This window comes from Oncorhynchus masou, chromosome 24 (genome assembly GCF_036934945.1).
Source record: "Oncorhynchus masou masou isolate Uvic2021 chromosome 24, UVic_Omas_1.1, whole genome shotgun sequence".
Taxonomy (NCBI): Eukaryota; Metazoa; Chordata; class Actinopteri; order Salmoniformes; family Salmonidae; genus Oncorhynchus; species Oncorhynchus masou.
In genome coordinates this window covers 64,308,219-64,335,516 of record NC_088235.1, presented here as the reverse complement: position 1 = coordinate 64,335,516, position 27,298 = coordinate 64,308,219, and the positions used below count along the sequence as shown (strand labels likewise).

The 27,298-nt window shown below is 43.0% G+C and overlaps 1 protein-coding gene across 1 annotated transcript; it reads left to right on the top strand.

Moving 5' to 3' along the window:
• On the top strand, nucleotides 1–27,298 carry LOC135512473 (rab11 family-interacting protein 2). Its single transcript, XM_064934534.1, has 6 exons — nucleotides 1–166; nucleotides 522–1,176; nucleotides 15,825–16,231; nucleotides 18,409–18,775; nucleotides 23,053–23,116; nucleotides 25,619–27,298. The coding sequence occupies exons 2-6, from the start codon at nucleotides 824–826 to the stop codon at nucleotides 25,844–25,846; spliced, it is 1,419 nt and encodes a 472-aa protein (XP_064790606.1). The 5' UTR covers nucleotides 1–166; nucleotides 522–823; the 3' UTR covers nucleotides 25,847–27,298.

Sequence of the window (27,298 nt, the reverse complement as noted above, 5' to 3'; positions counted from 1 at the left end):
TTGGCTAACAAGGAAATTAGAGTTTTTGGTTGGTACAACTAGCAGGCTGTAAAATCACGAAATCTACCTCCAATAAATAATTTTGAAGTTTATTTGTGAAATATGTTAAACAATCGAATGGATTTACATGATGGCAAAATGTTGCAAGTTTGGAGAAAATGACGAGGTACAGTATTGAGCAAGCTTGTTTAGTTAGCTAACATAATCAGCTGTCCAATCTACTGTACGGCTAGTAATCAATGCTACTACTTTGCAACACGTTATTATTGTATAAGAATAACGATTGGTCTGTCACAATATGACAAAGGCAACATTACTGAAAAACACGCTATTTTTGCTGTATAGCTAAATAGCTAGCTAATCCTTCAGGCAAACTAGCAAGGGTTATTGGTGTCAGCTGTTTAGCTTGTTCGTTAGTTGGCCTGCTGAACTTGAATCATAGATAGCACATCTGTATTACATACGTTAGGTAACCTGCACAACTGCTTACAATGTACTCTTCTCTCCCGTGTTGCTTTCAGGTGACTTGCTTAACAACAGTGGCTTGGACATTTGTGATATGATAATCACAAAAGACAAGTGTGTAAAATGGACTGAAGTAATTAGTTAGTTGCTAACTATTGAGATGTGCTACTAGCTGTACATATAAAAAATATATGACCAATAAGCACTTTAAGTTGTCTTTGCCTACAAATCACCAATCTACATGAACATCATGTACTAAGAAATAAGTTGTTACTGTTTGCATGCTCTGTCATCACTTTAAGGTCAATTCACCTCCACATACATTTGTTTTGCTAACCACACATAAACAGAGCTGATCATGTCACTAGTAGAGCAGTCCCAAAAGTGGTTCCCGACTCATGTCCAAGCCACTGTTCTTCAAGCAACTGACCTACAAGCTAAGAGTAAGAATGGCACCAACGATGCCTACACTATCATTCAGCTGGGAAAGGAGAAGTACTCGACATCTGTGGCAGAGAAAACACTTAGCCCAGTGTGGAGAGAAGAAGCCTCCTTTGAGCTGCCAGGTCTGCTTCTGGAGGGCAACCCAGAAATCTACGAACTATGCCTCATCGTGATGCACAGGTCCCTGGTGGGAATGGATAAATTCCTGGGCCAGAGTACCATCAATCTCAATGAGATTTTTGATAACAAGGAGAGAAGGAAAACTGAGTAAGTATCACCAAACTAATCTAACTAAATAATGTTTTTGCTGCCTTTCAAGGAAGTTTCAGAACATTAAGCCAAATACAATATAACTTTTTGTCCAACTGTTAAATAGGAAATTTGCCTTCTCTGCTCTCAAACCCACATGTATAAACACATAGGATGTAAAGCATCCCTAGTCACAACGGACAATGCTAAGTCTTTGGTTTTCTAGTTCTGAGTTTGATGTTTAAGGAACTGCGAACAGGAAGAAGTAGGTTGGATTTGCGGAACTGTCTTGTTCAATGTCACAGGACTAACCTGCAGAAATAATTTGGAACATGATTCAGAGGGTTGGGTCGACTAGCCTAAATAATTTGGTTTGGAAAAACTGTCCCTAATCACCAATGATGTGTCTCTGTGGTCAGCATTGCAAACGTTTTCATGTGGCAGTCAATTGGAAAACATTCTAACAGTATTATTGATTTGTATTCTCAATTCACAATCATATACTTTTAATGTGGGGCTATGACAGTCAATTTCAAATTAGTCTGACATTGCTTGTCTTATCTCACCGCCACTAATGCGATGGGTGTGCTTGATGCATGTCGCGACGTATCTTCTCAAAGTCAGGGTGCGAGGTTGACAGTGCGCACCTCATCTCTCCTGTCACATCCAACCTGCTTTGATATTTTTTTTTAATGTGGTCAAGAGCACTGAATAAGCGTACCATGAGTTTTAATGGTCTTTTTACTTTTTTTTAACTACCATTTCTTCAGTGGTAGTTAGTCTTGTCCTATCGCTGCAACTCCTGTACGGACTCGGGAGAGGTGACGGTCGAGAGCCATGCACTCTCCAAAACACGACCCTGCCAAGTCACACTGCTCGCTTAACCCGGAAGCCAGCCGCAGCAATGTGTCGGAGGCAGCACCATACAACTGGTGATCGTGTCAGCGTGCATGCGCCCGGCCCGCCACAGGTGTCGCTTGAGCGCGGAAGGACAAGGACATCCCGGCCAAACCCTCCCTTAACCCAGACGACACTTGGTCAATTGTGTGCCGCCTCATGGGTCTCCCGGTCGCGGCCGGATTGAACCCTGGTCTGTTGTGACGCCTCGAGCACTGCGATGCAGTGTCTTAGACCACTGCACCACTCGGGAGGCCCTCTCTAAAATATTTTGTACAAATGGATTTACATTCCTGTTAGTGAGCATTTTGTCTTTTGCCAACATGATCCATCCACCTAACACGTGTGGTATATGAAGAAGCAGATTATATATATCATTCAACCTACCAGGGTGTTTACAAACACTACAGGAACAAGATAATCCACATGTATCAATCACATTTTTACTAATACTGTAGAACTTTGTTCTACAGCTGTATCCAGATGCAGTGATCACAATTTCTTATTTTTAAATTTTTTATTTCACCTTTATTTAACCAGGTAGGCCAGTTGAGAACAAGTTCTCATTTAAACTGCGACCGTGCCAAGATAAAGCAAAGCAGTGAAACAAAAACAACAACAGAGTTACACATAAACAAACGTACAGTCAATATCACAATATAAAAATCTATGTACAGTGTGTGCAAATGTAGAAGAGTAGGGAGGTAAGGCAATAGATAGGCCATGGAGACAAAATAATTACAATTTAGCATTAACACTGGAGTGATACATGTGCAGATGATGATGTGCAAGTTTGTTCACCCTGGGGTGCAAAGGAGCAAGAGGTTAAATAACAATATGCGGATGAGGTAGTTGCGTGTGCTATTTACAGATTGGCTGTGTACAGGTACAGTGATAGGTAAGCTGCTCTGACAGCTGATGCTTGAAGTTAGAGAGGAGATTTAAGACTCCAGCTTCAGTGATTTTTTTTTTGCAATGGCAGCAGAGAACTGGAAGGAAAGGCAGCGAAAGGAAGTGTTGGCTTTGGGGGTGACCAGTGAAATATACCTGCTGGAGCGTGTGTTACGGGTGGGTGTTGCTATGGTGACCAGTGAGCTAAGGTGGGGCTTTACGTAGCATAGATTTATAGATTACCTGGAGCAAGTGGGTTTGGCCACATATGTAGCGAGGGCCAGCCGACAAGGGCATACAGGTCGCAGTAGTATATGGGGCTTTGGTGACAAAACGGATTGCACTGTGATAGACTACATCCAATTTGCTGAGTAGAGTGTCGGAGGCTATTTTGTAAATGACATCGTCGAGGATCGGTAGGATAGTCAGTTTTACAAGGGTATGTTTGGCAGCATTTGTGAAGGAGGCTTTGTTGCGAAATAGGAAGACAATTCTAGATTTAATTTTGTATTGGAGATGCTTAATGTGAGTCTGGAAGAAGAGTTCACAGTCTAACCAGACACCTTGGTATTTGTAGTTGTCCACATATTCTAAGTCAGAACCGTCCAGAGTAGTGATGCTAGTCGGGCGGGAGTGTGCGATCAGCAATCGGTTGAAGAGCATGCACTTAGTTTTACTTGCATTTAAAAGCAGTTGGAGGACTCGGAAGGAGTGTTATATGGCATTGAAGTTCATTTTGGAGGTATGTTAGCACAGTGTCCAAAGACGGGCCAGATGTATACAGAATGAATGGTGTCGTCTGCGTAGAGGTGGATCAGAGATTCACCAGCAGCAAGAGCGACATCATTGAGATATATATATATATAAAATATATACTGAGAAAAGAGTGGGCCTGAGAATTGAACCCTTTGGCACCCCCATAGAGACTGACAGAGATCCGTACAACAGGCCCTCCGATTTGACACACTGAACTCTGTCTGAGAAGTAGTTGGTGAACCAGGCGAGGCAGTCATTTGAGAAGCCGAGGCTATCGAGTCTGCCGATAATAATGCGGTGATTGACAGTCGAAAGACTTGGCCAGGTCGATGAAGACGGCTGCACAGTACTCTCTTTTATTGATGGCGGTTATGATATCGTTTAGGACCTTGAGCGTGGCTGAGGTGCACCCATGACCAGCTCGGAAACCAGATTGCATAGTGAGAAGGTACGGTGGGATTCGAAATGGTTGGTGATCTGTTTGTTAACTTGGCTTTCGAAGATTTTAGAAAGGCAGGGCAGGATGGAATATAGGTCTAACAGTTTGGGTCTCTAGTGTCTCCCCCTTTGAAGACGGGGATGACCGCAACAGCAGAGGTGTATTTAGAGGGCAAGTTGGTCAGGATGATATCTATGAGGGTGCCCATGGTTACGGATTTAGGGTTTTACCTGGTAGGTTCCTTGATAATTTGTGTGAGATTGAAGGCATCTTGCTTAGATTGTAGGACAGTTGGTGTGTTAAGCAGTTTAAGTCACCTAACTGTATTAACTCTGAAGATTGACAGGGGGGCAATCAATTCACAAATGGTGTCCAGGGCACAGCTGGGGGCTGAAGGGGGTCTATAACAAGCGGCAAAGGTGAGAGACTTGTTTCTGGAAAGGTGGATTTTTAAGAGTAGAAGCTCTAATTGTTTGGGCACAGACTTGGCTAGTATGACAGAACTCTGCAGGGTATCTCTCCGCCCCCTTTGGCAGTTCTACCTTGTCGGAAAATGTTGGGGATGAAAATTTCCGGATTCAGACACTGCTAGGACATCCGGGTTGGCGGAGTGTGCTAAAGCAGTGAATAAAAAAAACTTCGGGAGGAGGCTTCTCATGTTAACATGCATGAAACCAAGGCTTTTACGGTTATAGAAGTCAAGAAATGAGAGCGCCTGGGGATTGGGATTGAAGCTAGGAGCTGCAGGGCCTGGGTTAGCCTCTACATTACGAGAGTAGTAGGATAACGGTACGGCTAAAGGCTATAAGAACTGGTCGTCTAGTGTGCTCAGATCAGAGAGTGAAAGGAGCAGGTTTTTGGACGTGGAAGAATAGATTCAAGGCACAATGTACAGGCGAGGGTATATGGTAGGATGTGAATACAGTGGAGGTAAACCTAGGCATAGAGTGATGAGAGAGGTTTTTTCTCTTTCGGCACCATTGAAGCTGGTCACCCCTCATAGCCTGGTTCCTCTCTAGGTTTCTTCCTAGGTTCTGGCCTTTCTAGAGGGATTTTCCTAGCCACCCTGCTTCTACACCTGCATTGCTTGCTGTTTGAGGTTTTAGGCTGGGTTTCTGTACAGCAATTTGTGACATCAGCTGATGTAAGAAGGGGTTTATAAATAAATACATTTAATTGATTAAGCCAGGTGGGGTAACCACATGTGTGGGGGTTGGAACAAAAGGGCTAGCTAAGGAATATTTTGCAGGGCTGGAGGCTCTACAGTGAAATAGGTCAATAATCACTAACCAAAACAGCAATAGACAAGGCATATTGACATTAGGTAGAGGCATGTGTAGCCGAGTGATCATATGGTCCAGTGAGTAGCTAGGCGAGCTGGAGACACGGCGATTCGGCCAGCTAGCGGGCCGGGGCTAGCAGATGGGCCTTCGGGGGACGTAGCAATGGGAGAGCCTGTTGAAACCCCCTCGGATGGTTACGTCGGCAGACCTGTCGTGATGGATTGGCGGGGCTCTGTGTCTGCAGTAAAAGGGTCCAGGCAAAATGGGTATTGTAGCCCAAGAATTGTCTCATGGACCTCTTCGGCTAGCCGGGAGATGGGCCTAGCCTGGAGCATGCCTGGAGCTAACTGATGCTTGCTTCGGGACAGAGACGTTAGCCAGGAGTAGCCACTTGGATAGCTGCTAGCTTGCTGCGATGATCCGGTGTAAAGGATCAGAGCTTGTGGTAGGAATCTGGAGATGTGGTAGAGAAAAAGCAGTCCAATATGCTCTGGGTTGATATCACGCTGTGCAGACTGGCAGGAATTGACCGGGCTGAGGCTGGCTGATGTCTGTGTTAACGGTGATCACCGCAAGCAGTGGCTAACTGACTACCAGCTAATTAGCTGGCTCGCCACTGATGGGGTTCCGGTTATAAAAAGTGTTCTAAAAAGTGTAAAAAATTGCAGATCCGTACCACATTGGGCGAGGTGGGTTGCATGAGAGTATGTTCCGTCCGTAGATGTAAATTGAGATTGTATATATTTCGTATATACACTGCTCAAAAAAATAAAGGGAACACTTAAACAACACAATGTAACTCCAAGTCAATCACACTTCTGTGAAATCAAACTGTCCACTTAGGAAGCAACACTGACAATAATTTCACATGCTGTTGTACAAATGGAATAGACAACAGGTGGAAATTATAGGCAATTAGCAAGACACCCCCAATAAAGGAGTGGTTCTTCAGGTGGTGACCACAGACCACTTCTCAGTTCCTATGCTTCCTGGCTGATGTTTTGGTCACTTTTGAATGCTGGCGGTGCTTTCACTCTAGTGGTAGCATGAGACGGAGTCTACAACCCACACAAGTGGTTCAGGTAGTGCAGCTCATCCAGGATGGTACATCAATGCGAGCTGTGGCAAGAAGGTTTGCTGTATCGGTCAGCGTAGTGTCCAGAGCATGGAGGCGCTACCAGGAGACAGGCCAGTACATCAGGAGACGTGGAGGAGGCCGTAGGAGGTCAACAACCCAGCAGCAGGACCGCTACCTCCGCCTTTGTGCAAGGAGGAGCAGGAGGAGCACTGCCAGAGCCCTGCAAAATAACCTCCAGCAGGCCACAAATGTGCATGTGTCTGCTCAAACGGTCAGAAACAGATTCCATGAGGGCGGTATGAGGGCCCGACGTCCACAGGTGGGGGTTGTTCTTACAGCCCAACACCATGCAGGACGTTGGCATTTGCCAGAGACCACCAAGATTGGCAAATTCGCCACTGGCGCCCTGTGCTCTTCACAGATGAAAGCAGGTTCACACTGAGCACATGACAGACGTGACAGAGTCTGGAGACGCGGTAGAGAACGTTCTGCTGCCTGCAACATCCTCCAGCATGACCGGTTTGGCAGTGAGTCCGTCATGGTGTGGGGTGGCATTTCTTTGGGGGGCCGCACAGCCCTCCATGTGCTCGCCAGAGGTAGCCTGACTGCCATTAGGTACCGAGATGAGATCCTCAGACCCCTGTGAGACCATATGCTGGTGCGGTTGGCCCTGGGTTCCTCCTAATGCAAGACAATGCTAGATCTCATGTGGCTGGAGTGTGTCAGCAGTTCCTGCAAGAGGAAGGCATTGATGCTATGGACTGGCCCGCCCGTTCCCCAGACCTGAATCCAATTGAGCACATCTGGGACATAATGTCTCGCTCCATCCACCACCGCCACGTTGCACCACAGACTGTCCAGGAGTTGGCGGATGCTTTAGTCCAGGTCTGGGAGGAGATCCCTCAGGAGACCATCCGCCACCTCATCAAGAGCATGCCCAGGCATTGTAGGGAGGTCATACAGGCACGTGGAGGACACACACGACTGAGCCTCATTTTGACTTGTTTTAAGGACATTACATCAAAGTTGGATCAGCCTGTAGTGTGGTTTTCCACTTTGTGTGACTCCAAATCCAGACCTCCATGGGTTGATACATTTGATTTCCATTGATAATTTTGTGTGATTTTGTTGTCAGCACATTCAACTATGTAAAGACAAAAGTATTTAATATGAATATTCCATTCATTCAGATCTCGGATGTGTTATTTTCGTGTTCCCTTTATTTTTTGAGAAGTGTATATATTTTTTAAGAAAAAGATATATACACGGGACAAGACAAACAAGACGTCCGACTGCTATGCCATCTTGGAAAAAAGTATAGTGACTATATCCAGGAAAGCCAAAGTTCCAAAAGCCAGGCCTAAAAAGTGTATTAGAGATCATGCAAAAGATTTTGCTGTGACTCTTATGTGGATGATGTAAAACATATTTGTTGATCTGATGTGATTAATATGGAGTCTCCAGATGCTGCACTTAATGAATTTATGAAATTGCTTCTTCCAATTATTAATAAACATGCACCTATTAAGAAACTGACTTTTGGAACTGTTAAGGTAACATGGATTGATGAGGAATTGAAAAACCTTATGGTTGAAAGATGGGGCAAAAGGTGTTTACTAATAAGTCTGGCTGCACATCTGACTGGCTGACGTATTGCAAATGTAGATATTATGTGACTAAACTCAACAAAAAGAAGACACTGTATTATGAAGCTAAGATCACTTTACATGTAATTTACATTCAATTATGGGCAGAAAGACATTCAACTCCATCTTTCATTGAATCAGATGGCTTATTCATCACAAAACCATTTGATGTTGCCAATTTATTTTAATGATGACTTATTTGGCAAAGTGGGCAAACTTAGGCAGGTAATGCAAACAATGAACAGTGAGCTATCGTATTCATGCACAAAAAAACTAATAATAAAAGTAAAGCATTTGAAGTTAGAATTTTATAAAGTTAGTGTGGGAGAAGTGAAAAATTATTGTTATCAACTTAGATGCAAAGCTACTGAGGATGGTAACTGACTCTATAGCCACTCCTATCTGTCATATATTTAATCTGAGTCTACAGGAAAGTCTTTGTCCACAGGCCTGGAGGGAAGCCAAAGTCATTCCGCTACCCAAGAGTGGTAAATCAGCCTTTACTGGTTGGCCTATCAGCTTGCTGCCAGCTCAACACAAATTAACAACAGAGTTTCAGTGTGTTAATTTAAGACAAAATTGATTTAACCTTTTTTATTGAACTAGGCAAGTCAATTAAGAACAAATTCTTATTTACAATTACGGCCTAACCCCGGCCAAACCCTAACCTGGAAGACGCTGGGCAAATTGTGCACTGCCCTATGGGACTCCCAATCACGGCCGGTTGTGATCCAGCCTGGAATCGAACCAGGGTCAGTAGTGACGCCTCTAGCACTGAGATGCAGTGCCTTAGACCGCTGCACCACTCGGGAGCCCAAATAGAGATGGGCACTCAACATGTACTGTACTGACACAAATTACTGATGATTGGTTGAAAGAAATTGATAACAAAAAGATTGTGGGAGCTGTACTGTTAGATTTCAGTGCAGCCTTTTGATATTATTGAAAAAAAAAACTTGTTATGGCTTTTCAATCTCTTCAATATTGTGGATTCAGAGCTATCTATCTAATAGAACTCAAAGGTTTTAGCTTCTCTAATTTCAAACATGTAAAGTGTGGTGTACCGTAGAGCAGGTCTCTGGCATCTAACAAGGCATGTGTGTCCATGTATGCTGATTCAACCATATACTGTACGCATCAGCAACCACAGCTAATGAAGTCACTGAAACCCTTAACAAAGAGTTACAATCTGTTTTGGAATGGTGGCCAGTAATAAACTGGTCATGAACATGTTTAAAACTAAGGGCGTTGTATGTGGTACAAATATCCCTAAGTTCTAGACATCTGAATCTGGTAAAGAATGGTGTGGCTGTTGAACAGGTTAAGTAGACTAAGTTACTTGGCGTCACATTATATTGTAAACTGTCATTGTCAAGACGTATAAACTCAGCAAAAAAGGAAAGTCCCTTTTTCAGAACCCTGTCTTTCAAAGATAATTTGTAAAAATCCATAACTTCACAGATCTTCGTTGTAAAGGGTTTAAACACTGTTTCCCATGCTTGTTCAATAAAAACACCAACAGAAATATGCCCAGGGTCCTGCTCATCTGCGTGAACATGCTTTAGGCATGCTGCAATGAGGCATGAGGACTGCAGTTGTGACCAGGGCAATAAATTGCAATGTCCGTACTGTGAGATGCCTAAGCCAGCGCTACAGGACGGACAGCTGATTGTCCTCGCAGTGGCAGACCACGTGTAACAACACCTGCACAGGATCGGTACATCCGAACAGCACATCTGGGGGATGGGTACAGGATGGCAACAACAACTTCCCCAGTTACACCAGGAATGCACAATCCCTCCATCAGTGCTCAGACTGTCCTCAATAGGCTGAGAGAGGCTGGACTGAGGGCTTGTAGGCCTGTTGTAAGGCAGGCATGACAGACAACAACGTGGCCTTTGGGCACAAACCCACTGTCGCTGTACCAGACAGGACTGGCAAAAAGTGCTCTTCATTGACGAGTCGCGGTTTTGTCTCACCAGGGGTGATGATTGGATTTGCATTTATCGTTGAAGGAATGAGCGTTACACTGAGGCCTGTACTCTGGAGCGGGATCAAGGTGGAGGGTCCGTCATGGTCTGGGGTGGTGTGTCACAGCATCATCGGACTGAGCTTGTTGTGATTGCAGGCAATCTAAACGATGTGCGTTACAGGGAAGACACCCTCTTCCCTCATGTGGTAGCCTTCCTGCAGGCTCATCCTGATATGACCCTCCAGCATGACAATGCCACCACGCACAGAAAGAGCAGTATGGCTGAGTTCCTGCCAGCGAAGAGCCTGAATCTCAATCCCAGTCAGCACGTCTGGGACCTGTTGGATCGGAGGGTGAGGGCTAGGGCCATTCCCCCAGAAATGTTTGGGAACTGGTACAAGAGGGGGAAGGGCACCTGCCCAGTCATGTGAAATCCATAGATGAGGGCCTAATGATTTCATCTGAATTGACTGATTTCCTTATATGAACCGTAACTCAGTCAAATCTTTATAGTTTTTGCATGTTGAGTTTATATATTGTTCAGTATATAATATTTCATTTATAAAACCGCATTTAAAAAAAAAAAAATATCCCGCAAACCCATTTTCATATTAGGTTGTGACCCCTAGTTTGCGAACCGCTGGGGTAAGAATTAGAATACCCTACCTCAATATTTGTAGCCATAGGTGATAATAGCTCTCTAAGAGCTGATTCGTCGCCACTATTGTGGAATAATTATAATGTTATGGTAAGATTGGAAAGGGAGAACGCTGATCAGAGAGCAGTGCTGAATTTATTTTGATCCTATCCGTATTGACACAGGCCACAACGACTGGGAAACGCATGTCTGCCGTTGTAGGAACAATGTGAAAACACTCGTAAGCCTACTATCCATCGCCATCGGGAAACCGGGCCCTGTAAGGATGGGATCGATAAACCAGGAAAATTCTCCGTCGTTTAAATCTCCAGTTTGGGAACATTTTGGCTTCCCAGTAGATTACAACAGCGATGGACAAAGAGTTACCAGTACTATGTCGCCACTGCTCAACGAAAATAGCCTATGCAGCTGCCAACACCTCAAACATGTTGGCAAATTTATGTCGACATCACCATAGTGTTCCCACCACCTGAGCAAGACGGAAACGCAAAAAAACATCAACTCTTTCTTCCCTCCGCATTCAAGCAGCCCTTCACAGCTGATTCTGATCGTGCCAAATAAATTACAAGAGCGATAGGCATGTTTATAGCCGCGGATATGCGCCCATTACTAACTTTGCCCTATCGCACCAATTTTCAGCAAACGGGTAGGACCCGCTCTATATAAGCAATGGTGCATTGTGTTTCGCTTACTACAGATGGATGGGCCTCCAGTGCTACGTAAAGGTACTCAATGACAGCCCATCACATTACCCCAGAGTGGGAGATGAGAGATACTGTGCTGCAGACACGCCCCCTTTATGAGTCACACACAAGTGCACATATTTTCATCTTTGTAAGAAAACATCATACCATAGGCCTATACGATGTCTGAGCCATGATTATACATTGATTTCACACGCATATTGCGTGTTTACATACCCTACATTATTCATCTCATATGTATACGTATATACTGTACTCTATATCATCTACTACATTTTTATGTAATACATGTATCACTAGCCACTTTAACTATGCCACTTTGTTTACATACTCATCTCATATGTATATACTGTACTCGATACCATCTACTGTATCTTGCCTATGCTGCTCTGTACCATCACTCATTCATATATCTTTATGTACATATTATTTATCCCCTTACACTTGTGTATAAGACAGTAGTTTTGGAATTGTTAGTTAGATTACTTGTTGGTTATTACTGCATTGTCGGAACTAGAAGCACAAGCATTTTGCTACACTCGCATTAACATCTGCTAACCATGTGTGTGTAACAAATAAAATTTGATTTGATTTATTTTAGTGTTGCTGAGTAATCGTGTGTTTTCATTTAAGAAAATACAAAGTGTTGGTATTCTGATTGTGCTCTCACCAGTCATTATATGACTCATGATCATTTATGGAATCGGGAATACTAACGTTTTCTATTTTCTCAAATTAACCAAAATTAACTACAGTAACGGTTGGTGTTTATTTTTCCTGCTGTACCGAAACCCCAAAAAAGCAATACGTACTAAACTGGGTTTGGTGACCTGTTTCACCCCTAGTTACCTGTACAGCTGTCTTGTTGTGACACAGGCTACGCCATTGTGCTAGTTAAAAAATGTGCTTTGTTGACACCGAACAATGAATCAAGAGGTTAGTCTTTTGAGAATAGACTGCCATTCATGTTGTAATTGAGTTGACTGGGTGCAGCCTTTGTAGGTGGTGAACTAGTCCAGCGAGAACAGCAGTCAGCAGGCCATCAGATTATCTTTCCTGTCTAATAGCAGCAAACTGTTCCACCCCAATTCCAGCAACCACACAATCAACAAATGGCAATACTGTCCTTGCTTATTCTTGCCTTATACTGGAATTAAGATGGTAAACTATAATTTATGGACATGGCATAGGCTAAACATTATGTTGTGCTCTTTTGGGTATTAGCCTATGCTAACTGAATGTGGTGGAACTGGCCAAACATGTCTTGTTACTAATTCTGACTCAAATGATATATATTTTTCCAGTGGTGTGGATGTATGGAAAAAACACTACACCAGCTCCACCCAATCCAGTTGCGCTATTCAAAGTTATTTTTGGCTGTGTAGAATAATTATGGCACAATGTGTTGTAGTTAGCTAGGCCAAGGCTACATGATGAGTAAGCCTCCATTCTGCTCAGAGAAACAGGAACATAAGAGGATCTGGTGTCAATTAGCCATTGGTACATTTCATCATGCAAACATTAGCACACTTCCTCTTCACCCATTAGTTGGGGAGAATTGCGATGTGTCATAAGCAACCGTTGATGGTAGTATTTATTTAAGGTGCCGGAGCTGATGCACCTCCAGGGTTTGCAGTCATTCAAGTACAGAGCTGTTGTGGAGATGTCAATGTACCAGTATTTAGTCATCCCACACAACTGACTCAACTAGAATGAGCCCAAGGCCCACTCTTGTGCTGCCATATCCAAATACTGGAGCAGTCCCAATTTGCTAACTAGCTGTGTCCGTCAACTGTATTTTCAAGCTGACACAGACTCTCCTCCCCATCTAGACATTGAGGTAGGCAGCCCCTAATTATCGCACACCTGTGTTGATTGTGAGGAGTTTCTCAGAGGTCTTGGTAGAGTGGGAGTATTGTGGTTCCAGGCAGAGGGAGGTTTATCTTGGCCTTGACACCCATGTGAAGTACAGGGCTGGCCCCCTCAGCAGCATGCTGTGGCTCCTAGATCGTGCTCCGAAGGACAGAGCACACTATGTGAATAAGACTAGCTTGACCAAGAGGCCCTTGCCTTGGAGGTTCTTTAGCCACAGTTTAGGGCAAAAAAACATCACGGCTGTCCACATTTCCAATGACAGAAGTAGCCTATAGCTTGAACAGACAGAGGTTGTGCTCATTGAGGAATTGTAGAATTTATCAGAGCACCTGCTGTTTGAGAGGTGGTTTAAATGTTGACTTTGTATTTTGAGTGAGCTTTGTTCCCAGTTCTACATTGTTGCAGTCGACAAACCATTGGTTTAAAAAGGCCAGACCAGTGGTCACAAACCGGTCGATAGCGGTCTACTGGTCGATCTCCAAAGCATTCCTAGTCGATCGCCAACCATTTCTATAAAAAAAACAATAATAAACCACAGAGTTTCTAAACCCAGAAGCGCAACTTCGTGAGACTTCTGGGAACGCTTGTGAAACAGACCAAATAGACCAGGCCGGAGCTTGAGAAGTGCAAAATTCTTCCTTAGATTTTGGAGAAATTAAAAACTAAAGGCACAACCTAGATTCGAGCTTATTTCTTAAGTAGTTTAGCATGTTATTACTCCAACCTTGTGATCGTGACAAACTGACACATTTTAATCTTTGTCTTAAACAACTTTATATTGAAGGAGTGCCTTTTGGATTTGACATCCTACACATGCGCAGTTCGGCGGGAAACGGTCTTTTGGATCCGATGACATGTTTAGCTAGCCAACGTCTCCATGACGTCGCCTCAAGTGTGATCGGGGATTTCTATTGGAGAAGCAGTTTTTGCCTGTCTTTGATAAAGCCTGTTTCACGCTGTTTGTAGTAGGTGCACTTGATTCAGCTGGCCTGTGCGGGGTAGTCGAAGTGTCTCCATTTTGAACCATTTCATGTGTCTGAAGGTACAAACTCCGCCATCAGCTGGAAGACAGTGTCTTCTTTTTGGTCAGTCTCCCTCCGCTGAGACTGACCATCAGATGCAGGCACCATCAGTAAAATAAAAAAGCTAATTATTTCAATTCATGCTCACTCAGCTATGCCTCACAAGTAATACAGCAAATTATCTAGTACCAAGTGTGATCATCTACTTCAAGTTTTAAAATATAATGATAAAATTGTCTGAGAAGAACAACATTGCAATGCCATTGGCCGGGAAATTCAAGCATAGCCAATATGCATTGATAATGTATTGGGCCTATTGCCTATTGCACACACATCATTGCTACAGAGCTGTTTTTAATTGGTTAATGTTGCATAGGCTTATGTTTTTTAAGTCATGATTTTTTATTTTTTTTATCTGAGCGCTTAGACCTCAGGCTGCATTTTGACTTAAAAAGTGATCTCACCACAATGGTTAGTGACCACTGGGCTAGACCTAGGCTATGGAGAAGCCAGCATTCTCATTAGCATGTATGAGTTGCATGGTTATCCTGCACCATTGCCTTTGTAATTTCCCAATTGCTTGTCGTAGCAGTTCTGAACAAAGGCCAGATTTGTGCAAATGTCACCCCTTTTTCTCACAGCGAAGGCATCAATCGTATTACTTCCAGCAGAAAAGGCAGAGGTTAAATAAACAGGAGCAGAGTAGCAGAATGGCCTTGATGAACCATATTATTCAACATTCTTTTCACGATTCAGACCATCACGGTTAGCAGGGAATTATGTTTATCCCTCGTATAATATGTATTCACAGGGAGACGAAAAGCTTCAAGTGACGTCGCCTGTGGATTTATATGAGGTGAAATTGGGGACTTCCACCACAGACATTTTACCCTAATAATTTATTGAATACTCAAGTTGTTACTCTTCCTCAGGGAAATGTCAGACTCAAACAGTTTTTTGATCCCCACTTTTCTAATAATTTCTTCAAAATGAAATGGCTCAACTCACTTAGGTAGTACTCTCAGATTTCTGTGTTGTACGTTTACTGATAGTTTTTACCTCAGTCGATAGAGCATATCACTTTAGCCCATTTTTGAGTTAACATTTCATAAACAAAGCCTAGAATTAAGATGAATTCATTAATATGCCTATATTTTCCACTGATTTAAAAAAAATACTTACACCAATATTTCCATGTGGAAAAAGGTCTGAGCATGTTCATAATTCATACATTTTTAAAAGGATGAATATGTAACCACCCCTGTTGCTATAACAAACCTAAATGATCTCAGAACAAAAACATAGCTTGAATTTGTGACGTTTTATCACCCATTAAGACACCTGATGTTTTCTTTGATGTTTTCATCTTATATTCCTGTAATTATTTTAATGTGCCACTAACAATAATTACCTGTCTAGTAATTATCCCTATGTCCTTCTTTCAGCTGGTACTCTTTGGACTCCAGGCCAGGGAAGAAGAGGAAGGAGAGAGGGAAGATTCAGGTCAGCATCCAGTTCATGAGGAACAACATGACGGCCAGCATGTTCGACCTTTCCGTAAAGGACAAGCCCCGCTCGCCCTTCACTAAACTCAAGGACAAGCTGAAGGGTCGCAAGCACGATGGTGGCTTCTCCGACACCTCTTCAGCCATCCTGCCCCGCTCCGCCATGTGTGACTCGGAGACCCTTCGCCAGCCCAGTGCTCCGGACCATCAGCACCAGCCAGAGCCCAAGATCAAGAGACCCTTACTGGCCGGCTCCCATAAGCTTTCCGCTGCCCACTCCATGTCCGACCTCATTGGCACCCACTTCCGCCCCAAGCTGGACTCTATGAACTCAATCGAGGAGCTGGGTAAGGACAGCAGCTTCTTCTAGTGTTTGGCCTATTTTGTTACGTTACAACCTTATTATAAAATGAATTCAATATTTTGTTTCCCCTCATCAATCTACTACATACAATACTCCATAATGACAAAGCAAAAACTGTTTTTAAAATACATTTTTGCAAATGTAGCATTTTATTTTTATGATATCACATACACATAAGTATTCACACACTTGACTCAGTACTTTGTTGAAGCACCTTCGGCAGTGATTACAACCTCAAGTCTTCTTGGTAATGACGCTACAAGCTTGCAGATCCTCTCAAGCTCTGTCAGGTTGGATTGGGAGTGTCACTGCACAGCTATTTTCAGGTCTCTCCAGATATGTTTGATCGGTTTCAAGTCCGGGCTCTGGCTGGGCCACTCAAGGACATTCAGAGACTTGTCCCAAAGACACTCCTGTGTTGTTTTGGCTGTGTGCTTAGGGTCGTTGTCCTGTTGGAAGGTGAACCTTCACCCCAGTCTGAGGTCCTGAGCACTCTGGTGAAGGTTTTCATTAAGGTTCTTTGTACTGCTCCGTTAATTTTTCCCTTTATCCTGACAAGTCTCTCAGTCTCTTCCACTGAAAAACATCCCCACATCATGATGCTGCCACCACCATGCTTCACGGTAGGGATGGTGCCTGGTTTCTTCCAGACGTGATGCTTGGTATTCAGGCCAAAGAGTTCAATCTTGGTTTCATCAGACCAGATAATCTTGTTTCTCATGGTCTGAGAGTCCTTTAGGTGCCTTTGGAAAAACTCCATGCGGGCTGTCATGTGCCTTTTACTGATGAGTGGCTTCCTTCTGGCTGCTCTTCCATAAAGGCCTGATTGGTGGAGTGCTGCAGAGATGGTGGTCCTTCTGTAAGGATCTCCCATCTCCACAGAGGAACTCTAGAGCTCTGTCAGACCAAGAGTTTGCAAAGCTGTCATCAAGGCAAAGGATGGCTACTTTGAACAATCTCTAATATCAAATATATTTAGATTAGTTTAATACCTTTTTTGGTTACTACATGATTCCATATGTGTTATTTAGTAGTTTTCATGTTTTCATTATTATTCTACAAATGTGTAAAAATAAAGAAAAACACTTGATTGAGTAGGTGTGTCCAAACTTTTGACTGCTAGTGTGTGTGTATGTATATGTGCATACATACATACATACATACATACATACATACATACATACATACATACATACATACATACATATACGCATACATGTGTGCATACATGCATGCATACAGTGGGGCAAAAAAGTATTTAGTCAGCCACCAATTGTGCAAGTTCTCCCACTTAAAAAGATGAGAGGCCTGTAATTTTCATCATAGGTACACTTCAACTATGACAGACAAAATTAGAAAAATAATCCAGAAAATCACATTGTAGGATTTTGTATGAATTTATTTGCAAATGACACACACATACATTTTATTTATTTATATATTTATTTATTTAAAGTCGGAAGTTTACAATTTAGTTTACACATACAACTTAGCCAAGTACATTTTTTACTCAGTTTCTCACAATTCCTGACATTTAATCCTAGTAAAAATTCCCCGTTTTAGGTCAGTTAGGATCACCACTTTATTTTTAAAATGTGAAATGTCAGAATATTAGTAGAGTGATTTTTTTTTCAGCTTTTATTTCTTTCATCACATTCCCAGTGGGTCAGAAGCACTTTTCGCACCAAAGTACGTTCAACTCTAGGAGACAATGCATCTCTTTCCTTAGCGGTATGACCGCTGCGTGTTCCCATGGCTTTCTTTTTATACTTGCGTACTATTGTTTGTACAGATGAACTTAGTACATTCAGGCATTTGGAAATTGCTTCCAAGGATGAACCAGACTTGTGGAGGTATACATATATTTTTTTACAGTGAATTATAAGTGAAATAATCTGTCTGTAAACCATTTTTGGAATAATTACTTGTGTCATGCACAAAGTAGATGTCCTAACTGAATTACCGAAACTATAGTTTTGTTAACAAGAAATTTGTGGAGTGATTAAAAACAAGTTTTAATGACTCTAACCTAAGTGTATGTAAACTTCTGAATTCAACTGTGTGTGTGTGTGTTAGTACCCCTAAGGAGACATAATTTTTTTGTGTGATTAGTATTATTTCTATAAAAATATCAGTTACTTTGTTTGTTGTGTTTCTTAGAGAAAGGGAGTGGTGCCGCCCCTCACAGGCGCTCCCAGAGTGAGGTGCAAGGCTACCAGAACACAGAGGAACACTGTGACCCTTTTACTGATATCAGCGATGGCCTGCCGCAGAAGTACGCCACCCTTCCTCGCAACCGCAACCCATTTGAGGTGGAGCAGGGCCAGCTGTGGGACCAAGGGGAGAAGAAGGAGAAGAAGGAGAAGGTCAGCCTACTTGAACGTGTGACCGGGAAGAAGGAGGGACGCAAGACCGACGGGGGCCGTTCGGGCAGCTCTGGAGACCTACGCTCGCCCAATCCCTTCAACAGCGAGTCTCAGGGCGACATCCAACCAACCAACCCCTTCAGCTCACACTACAAAGCAAGGTAAAGCTTTCCACGTCCACACAACTATGTTTGGTGTCTAAGCCAGGGTCATGTTCATTAGGCATAAAACGGCAAAAAAACTTACGGAAACATGTGGGGACTACTTGGACTTAGCCAATAGGAAACTGATCTTTTCATTTTCCATTGAAAAACATTTTCCAACGCTTTCAATTGTGTGCTTTAATGAACACGACCCAGATGCACATGTATTGCACAGTATTCCAGATCCCTTAGAGTAGTTTCAAATATTAGAAGACTTACAAAACTGAATGGCTTTTGCGGTCCGTGTGCTTTCGTAAGGTCAGCTGGCTTATTCAGGACGAGTTAGGTAGCTAATACAACTAGAACTTCCACTACAAAACATTGCAACATGCTTATAGAAGTCAAACAAAGTAGGCTGTCATTGTAAATGAGAATTTGTTCTTAACTGACTTGCCTAGTTAAATAAAGGTTAAATACACTGCTCAAAAAAATAAAGGAAACACTTGAACCACACAATGTAACTCTAAGTCAATCACACTTCTGTGAAATCAAACTGTCCACTTAGGAAGCAACACTGATTGACAATAAATTTCACATGCTGTTGTGCAAATTTAATAGACAACAGGTGGAAATTATAGGCAATTAGCAAGACACCCCCAATAAAGGAGTGGTTCTGCAGGTGATAACCACAGACCACTTCTCAGTTCCTATGCTTCCTGGCTGATGTTTTGGTCACTTTTGAATGCTGGCGGTGCTTTCACTCGAGTGTTAGCATGAGACGGAGTCTACAACCCACACAAGTGGCTCAGGTAGTGCAGCTCATCCAGGATGGCACATCAATGCGAGCTGTGGCAAGAAGGTTTGCTGTATCTGTCAGCGTAGTGTCCAGAGCATGGAGGCGCTACCAGGAGTCCGGACAGTACATCAGGAGACGTGGAGGAGACCTTTGGATAGCAACAACCCAGCAGCAGGATCGCTACCTCCGCCTTTGTGCAAGGAGGAGCACTGCCAGAGCCTTGCAAAATGACCTCCAGCAGGCCACAAATGTGCATGTGTCTGCTCAAACGGTCAGAAACTAACTCCATGAGGGTGGTATGAGGGCCCGACGTCCACAGGTGGGGGTTGTGCTTACAGCCCAACACCGTGCAGGATGTTTGGCATTTGCCAGAGAACACCAAGATTGGCAAATTCGCCACTGGCGCCCTGTGCTCTTCACAGATGAAAGCAGGTTCACACTGAGCACATGACAGACGTGACAGAGTCTGGAGATGCCGTGGAGAACGTTCTGCTGCCTGCAACATCCTCCAGCATGACCGGTTTGGCGGTGGGTCAGTCATGGTGTGGGGTGGCATTTCTTTGGGGGGCCGCACAGCCCTCCATGTGCTCGCCAGAGGTAGCCTGACTGCCATTAGGTACCGAGATGAGCTCCTCAGACCCCTTGTGAGGCCATATGCTGGTGCGGTTGGCCCTGGGTTCCTCCTAATGCAAGACAATGCTAGACCTTATGTGGCTGGAGTGTGTCAGCAGTTCCTGCAAGAGGAAGGCTTTGATGCTATGGACTGGCCCACCCGTTCCCCAGACCTAAATCCAATTGAGCACATCTGGGACATCATGTCTCACTCCATCCACCAACGCCACGTTGCACCACAGACTGTCCAAGAGTTGGCGGATGCTTTAGTCCAGGTCTGGGAGGAGATCCCTCAGGAGACCAGCCGCCACCTCATCAGGAGCATGCCCAGGCATTGTAGGGAGGTCATACAGGCAAGTGGAGGCCACACACACTACTGAGCCTCATTTTGACTTGTTTTAAGGACATTACATCAGTTGGATGAGCCTGTAGTGTGGTTTTCCACTTTAATTTTGAGTGTGACTCCAAATCCAGACCTCCATGGGTTGATAAATTTGAATTCCATTGATCATTTTTGTGTGATTTTGTTGTTAGCACATTCAACTATGTAAAGAAAAAAGTATTTAATAAGAATATTTCATTCATTCAGATGATAGATCATAGGATGTGTTATTTTAGTGTTCCCTTTATTTCTTTGAGCAGTGTACATTGTTTTACTCTTAGCTGTTTAATAAAAATGTACCTTTTCTAAGCTGTTTCACTGAACCAATCATATCAGGTTCCTGTGTTACACTGATGTTGTGTCAAACATAATGTTTGCCCATATTGCTCGTTTATGCACTCACTAGTCAGTTTATTAGGTACACCCATCTAGTACCGGGTCGGACCCCCTTTGCCTTCAGAACATCCTTAATTCTTCAGGGCGTTGTACAAGGTGTCAGAAACATTCCACAGGGATGTTGGTCCCTATTGACGCAATGGTATCACGAAGTTGCTGCAGATTGGACGGTGGTACATTCATGCTGTGAACAGCCTGTTCCATTCATCCCGATGATGCTCTATTGGGTTGAGGTCTGGGGACTGTGCAGGCCACTCAAATAAAATGAACTCGCTGTCATGTTTCTTTTTCTTCACTCAATTGTCCAGTGTTGGTGATGGGGGCCCACTGGTGCCGCTTCTTATTGATTTTAGCTGATAGGAGTGGAACCTGGTGTGGTCGTCTGCTGCAACAGCCCATCCGTGACAGGGGATTATGCATTCTGAGATGCTGTTCTGCACACCACTGTTGTACTGCGCCGTTATTTGTATATTTGCTGACCCGCTGTTAGCTTGCACGATTCTTGCCATTCTCCTTTGACCTCACTCATCAACGAGCTGTTTTCGCCCACATGTCGCCCCCATTTTCCACAGGACTGCCACTGACTGGATGTTTTTTGTTTGTTGCACCATTCTCGGTAAACAGACACTGTTGTGCGTGAAAAGCCCAGGAGGGCAGCCGTTTCTGAGATACTGGATCCGGCACGCCGGGCACCCAACGATCATACTACGCTCACAAAGTCGCCTATGTCACTTGTTTAGCTCATTCTAATGTTCAATCAAACAATAACCGAATGTGTTGATGCCCGTCTGCCTGCTTTATAAAACAAGCCACGTCTGTAGGAGCAATACATTTCCGTGAACGCGGTGGTGTATCTAATGAAATGTCCGGTGAGTGTATATCAGCAGTAGCATATAGTTATCCATGTGTTGGCCAAGTTTTCTTTATCATACTATACAGGTGTCATTACTGGCTTTAAGGGGCCATCTGCAGTTGCTACTTCCATTTTTATACCTTAAAAATTCATTATGTAAACTAGGGCCGGGACAATGCCTGTATCGCGATACTCGTTAGTATCAAAAACAAAAGCGTATTTAGCCCTAATGTTGGAAACATTATGTTGTCATCCAGAGTCACATGTATTTGTTTTCCAAGCTATAGCACTATCAGGTACCAAGGTAAGACCCAAGTGCAGACTGTGTGAAGTAACAATGTTTATTGTAACAACGGGCAGGCAAACGACAGGTCAAGGCAGGCAGGGGTCGATAATCCAGAGTAGAGGCCAAGGTACAGGATGGCAGGCAGGCTCAGGGATAGGCGGAGTGGTCAGGTGGGCGGGTACAGTGTCAGGACAGGCAAGGGTCAAAATCCAGCGAGGACGGTTCTGATGGGGTACGACAGTTGACCGAAGCTCACATGGCATTTAGAAGTTATATTGTTCAAGAATCAATGGGGATATATATATATATATATATATATATATATATATATATCATTATTTATAAGTCAAAAATGGATGTAGCAACTAAGGATTCTAGCTTTAAAGGGGCAATCTGTAGTGCGAACAATAACAAAGTGGACACTCCACCACTGATTTGGTGGCGGAGCTGAGGGATGGCGCTGGAGAAATGTAACCACTCACAAACTCATTGACAGATTTATTCCAATGTTTGTAAACAAATGAAATGTAGAGACACTGTATAGCCACGTAATTTGTTAAAACTATAATTGTGATATCATGGGATGGTCAGTCTTTGTATCCATAACCATGTCTATAAATTTGAGTGGTTACGTTTCTTCACCCCGGTCCCTTAGCTTTTTTTGTGAAACAGGAGCGGTGAGAATGCTTTGTTATTGCTTCAGTTAAGTGTAGCTTTAAGAGAAGCTCGGCTTGATAACAGACCCCTCTTAGCCACACTGAGATCTGTCACACAATTAACCTCTTAGGCCTATCGCACTGTAGGCGCTTGTCCATCGTCTTTACAGCTACCATCGTACACTACCGTTTATGATCATTTAGGTTTAAGGCAAGATGATACAGGGTGGTTTAACCGTGTTGGTAAACATGATTTTAGTTGTTTGTTTTTTTTAATTGATTTTTGTAATTCCGTATTCTCGTATGTTTTGCAGTGATAAAAAGCCCACCAGCAATGAAGACATCCGGAAGGCGCGAGAGAAACATGGCAAGAAAAATGTAAGAGCTCACCGTACACACTTTTAGTTATTCATTCTCAAACAAGGTTTACATTGGTAGGAATAACCCTTTCATAAAGACCATGGGAAAAAATAAAGGGGGAGAGAGCGTCAAAAAGCATGAGCCTAGTTTCAGAACACCACCAACTTTTAGCTCTTCCTGATCTTACATGACATTGCAGTTTGTGAGGTTGATCTCTGAGCTGTTGTCTCTTCTGTCTTTAACACTTCACGATGAGTGTAATTTAACTAATTAACAGCTGAAAACAACGACCATCATCTCTGATTGGCTCATCATTTAAAACCGTGTGAAGTTTCGGTCTCTCTAAGGTCAGGTGAAGTTATATTATATCGTACTGGTACCATAATTGGAGCACTATGTAGGGATAAATATGTGTGAAATTGTCATTGGATTGATGAGGGGGTTTATTTGCCACCTTAGTTTTGTCACTCCCCCCACCGCCCCCCCAAAAAAAGCACAAAACATGCTCTGCTGGTGCATAATTCTAGTAGTTGCTGGCAATTACACTCCTGAATTAGTTTAACATGGTAAGAGAGCCATGTCCAAAGTGATGTTGAAATGAGAAACCGGGATTCTGATAATGGCTTTCCTCACCTCTCATTGTGGGTGTTGAGGAGTTATCTTAGCCACATGTGCCCTTCCATACACTCTATTGCAGAGCCTAGCAGAAATGAACTGGCAGTTCCATTTCCTCTGCTTTCAGGCCCTTGCTAATAAACCAGTGAGAGGAGGGGAAGGATAGTGAGAGAGTTCAAAGAACAGAGCTTTTAAATTCTCAAAGTAGACCTCATTAGATGTAGTAATGAGACAACTGGAGAATGCCAAGTGTGCTCGCCTTATCTACTTCTCACTACTGATCGCAGAAAAATTGTCTTCGCTTAACTAGTTCATGGTCATTTCTAGGCATCTGTCACCAGCCACTACAGCTTCTGGCTGTGTAGCTTTATATAATATCTGGGGCTCTTTGGTGTGTGAATTGGACGCCGTTGCTCATACAGTATAGTTAAACTGAGCTTGTAACTTGATTCATGGTAGGAAAATATCTGCTAAATTGGTTGTCCTGATGACTGGAAGTGCAAAAGGCCTATTTCTTAGTATATTTTCCCTGTTTTGTTTCTTAAAGCATATTCAGTTCCCGAGTAAGCAGTCGCTAAACCCCCAATCACATTTTTCTCTGACCGAAAACAAGAGGCATATTGCGGAGTTACTTTCGACTTTGGCCTGCCAGAACGCTGACAAAATAACTTGAAGCTTACCTACGATGGAGGAATGCAGGACACCTAGCATGTCCACACTATTGAAAATGATGGAAATAAAGGTGCAGCCTGCTTAGTGTGATCCCCACCATAGTCTTGAATTGTTTGGACATAGACTCTAGTGATAGGACCCTCACATTCTGGTTTATCTTTGTTTCTCATACTAGGAAGAGAAATATAGTATACAGGTAAATATAGTCTGGCACTTCTTCACATCGTAGACACCGCACAGCGATGGCAGCTTGATTTGGGAACGCGGAGGAGAGGAGACTGATAAGTGAAGTATTTTAAACAGGTTGATGGCTTTGCCTCTGTATCTGCCTGGGGGAGGATGTCCATTGTTGAAGCGATAACGTGGCACCTCATTAAAAATTATTGCAGCTCCTCTTGTCCCCCCTGTAATGAGAGAGGCACAGTCTACACAGACTGTTTTTCCTCTAAAGAAAAAAAACGAAACCAAAATAGTTTGGTTGCATCTTTGTTTTTTTGTGTTTATTGGCCTGATCCTTTGTTCCTGAAATATGCACTCTGCTGTTTCCCCTGGGAACGAAAAAGTCTCATTTCTAATCTTTATTGCTGTTTTCTAGGGAGTTTAATCTTAATGTGATGCTCTTGTCCACCAGCTGGTCAAGGTCTCAGTCGTTGCTGGTTTGTGGAGGAGGATACGTGGTTTAAGATTTAAATAGGGAACGAGAGTTGACACGTTTATTTCCCCAGAACTGACACTAAAAACGTCAAATCAGATTCCACGCCGCAGCATTACTGATTGTTCGAGCCATCTATCGTTTTCTGTTTTAAATACCATTGACTTGAACAGATCGAGCACCTGAAATGAAATGGCATTGACAGTGCCAACACACCTTTTGGAGTGACATCTTATCACAGGCCCTCAATTAGTCCTGATTGCCACCAGGGTAGAAGAGATAAACACGTGCATTATTGACATAGTTTGTGACATTATTCAAACACCTTTAATTAGGCAATTAGTCTATCTGCCATAACACGTGGGATTCCCTGGCCTGGCCTACCTTCAGTCTTGCTTTAGATACTCTTTAGCACCGATTTTTACCTTTTGCTTTGTCTATTTTTACCATCTGGCTATGATACCCATTTGAGAGCAAATGGGTATCATTTGGAGTAGTACACTTTTACTGAGGTATTTGTAAATGGTGCTATCATGGTTGAATTCATCACAATGGCTGTGGTTTGCCCCCCCTCCCCGCAGGAGACAGAGCAGCCGAGCGTGGCCTCCTATAGCAACTTGTCCTTTGACGAGGTGGTGCGCGAGCTCATCAAGCAGAAGGAGGTGGTGAAAAAGAAGGACGCCCATATCCGTGAACTGGAAGACTACATTGATAACCTGCTGGTCCGCGTTATGGAGGATTCGCCGAGCATCCTACGGACACCCTACGAGCCCAACAGGAAAGCGGGGAAAATCTCAAAAAAGAAGTAGAGTCAAGGTAGAGGAAGGTCAAAAATAGAGGCTTGTAGTAACAGTAATGTCCTGTCCTAGCCATTTAAAAAAAAAAATGTATTGTGGGTATGGAACAAAAAATGAAGAGACGGGGGGGATTGACCAATGCCAAATCAGTCGTTTTTGATTTCTTTACAGTAACTGCATTGATGCAGCTTATACTTTTTTTTAATAGGTTTTGTATGCTGTGATTTGAGTTTACACCAGTTTCCCCATCAGAATATTATTGTGGAGTGAAGTACATCCGACGACATAAATATTTGACTTGCATTATAACTAACCCCATGGCTGTTCCATTATGATAGGTCGACTAACCTCTGAATCAGTTGCTCTGTTGATCCACTCATCCATTTTAATTTTATACCTCCTGCTCTGTTGTTTGCATGGCATTCCTTTTGTTTTTCAAATTCTGGTGAATTGAAAGAATGGGAAATTACATAATTTATCTCACAAATTCATCAGAATACCTTAGCAGAAACCAGTGGGATTCAAATTAGCTATCACTGTGTTGACTATGTTTACCATTTATTACGAGATGTTGAAGAACAAACTAGTGGGGTTATACCATGCCTGACCGTTTTCCCAAGGCTTTTAATAGTGTATCCATGGAATACACTATTAAAGGCCTTGGGGAAACGGTCAGGCATGGTATAACCCCACTAGTGCACTTTCACACACGTAATATGAAAATCCCAGACAGCTTCTGGGGCGGTTGTTTGAACATAGAACCACCATCAAGCTAGATTTACGTTTTTAACACTAAGGCTATCTAGATTTAATTAAATATTTAAAGGATGCACGCCTTCACCTCTCACAAATCAGTTGTACTGAGAAATTGCACGATTAGATTTTTTTTAAATAATGTCCTCGAGCTTCTAGTAAAGAGAGAAACAACTTCTCTGATTTATGACTGAACTATGCCTCTTTTAGCCTCTCCATGAGGCTAAAATCTCTTGATTAGGTTGCCTTACTTTACTGACTTTATTGTCCCCATGGAGAAGTTTTGTTGCAGTGTCATGTACACGTTTAAAGTAGCGTTTAAATACAAAACAAATTGACAATACAACTTTCATAACAGTTGCATACCAATAAAAAGAGACTAGTCTACTGGCCTTACTGGGTCGATGGGAACATTAGCCCCAGCTATTTAGGAGGGATATCACACCTGGCACAAATGATTGTCTAGTTCTATTTTTCCTGCCGAGGGGTGCCCTATACCTGCGCCCAGAAGGGAGTAGTTCAAAGTCGCTAGGTGTAGAACTAAGGTTACCAAACCCCATTTATAATTGCTAACTGACTGGAGAAGTTTTGTTTAATGCCCCGATGCTCATTCTGAACGTATAAATGCATCGCTTGCGGTACGTTTTTTTGAAACAAACATATCTTTCATATCAGTGAGAATTTTTTTATTTTTATAAACTCAATGTTTAT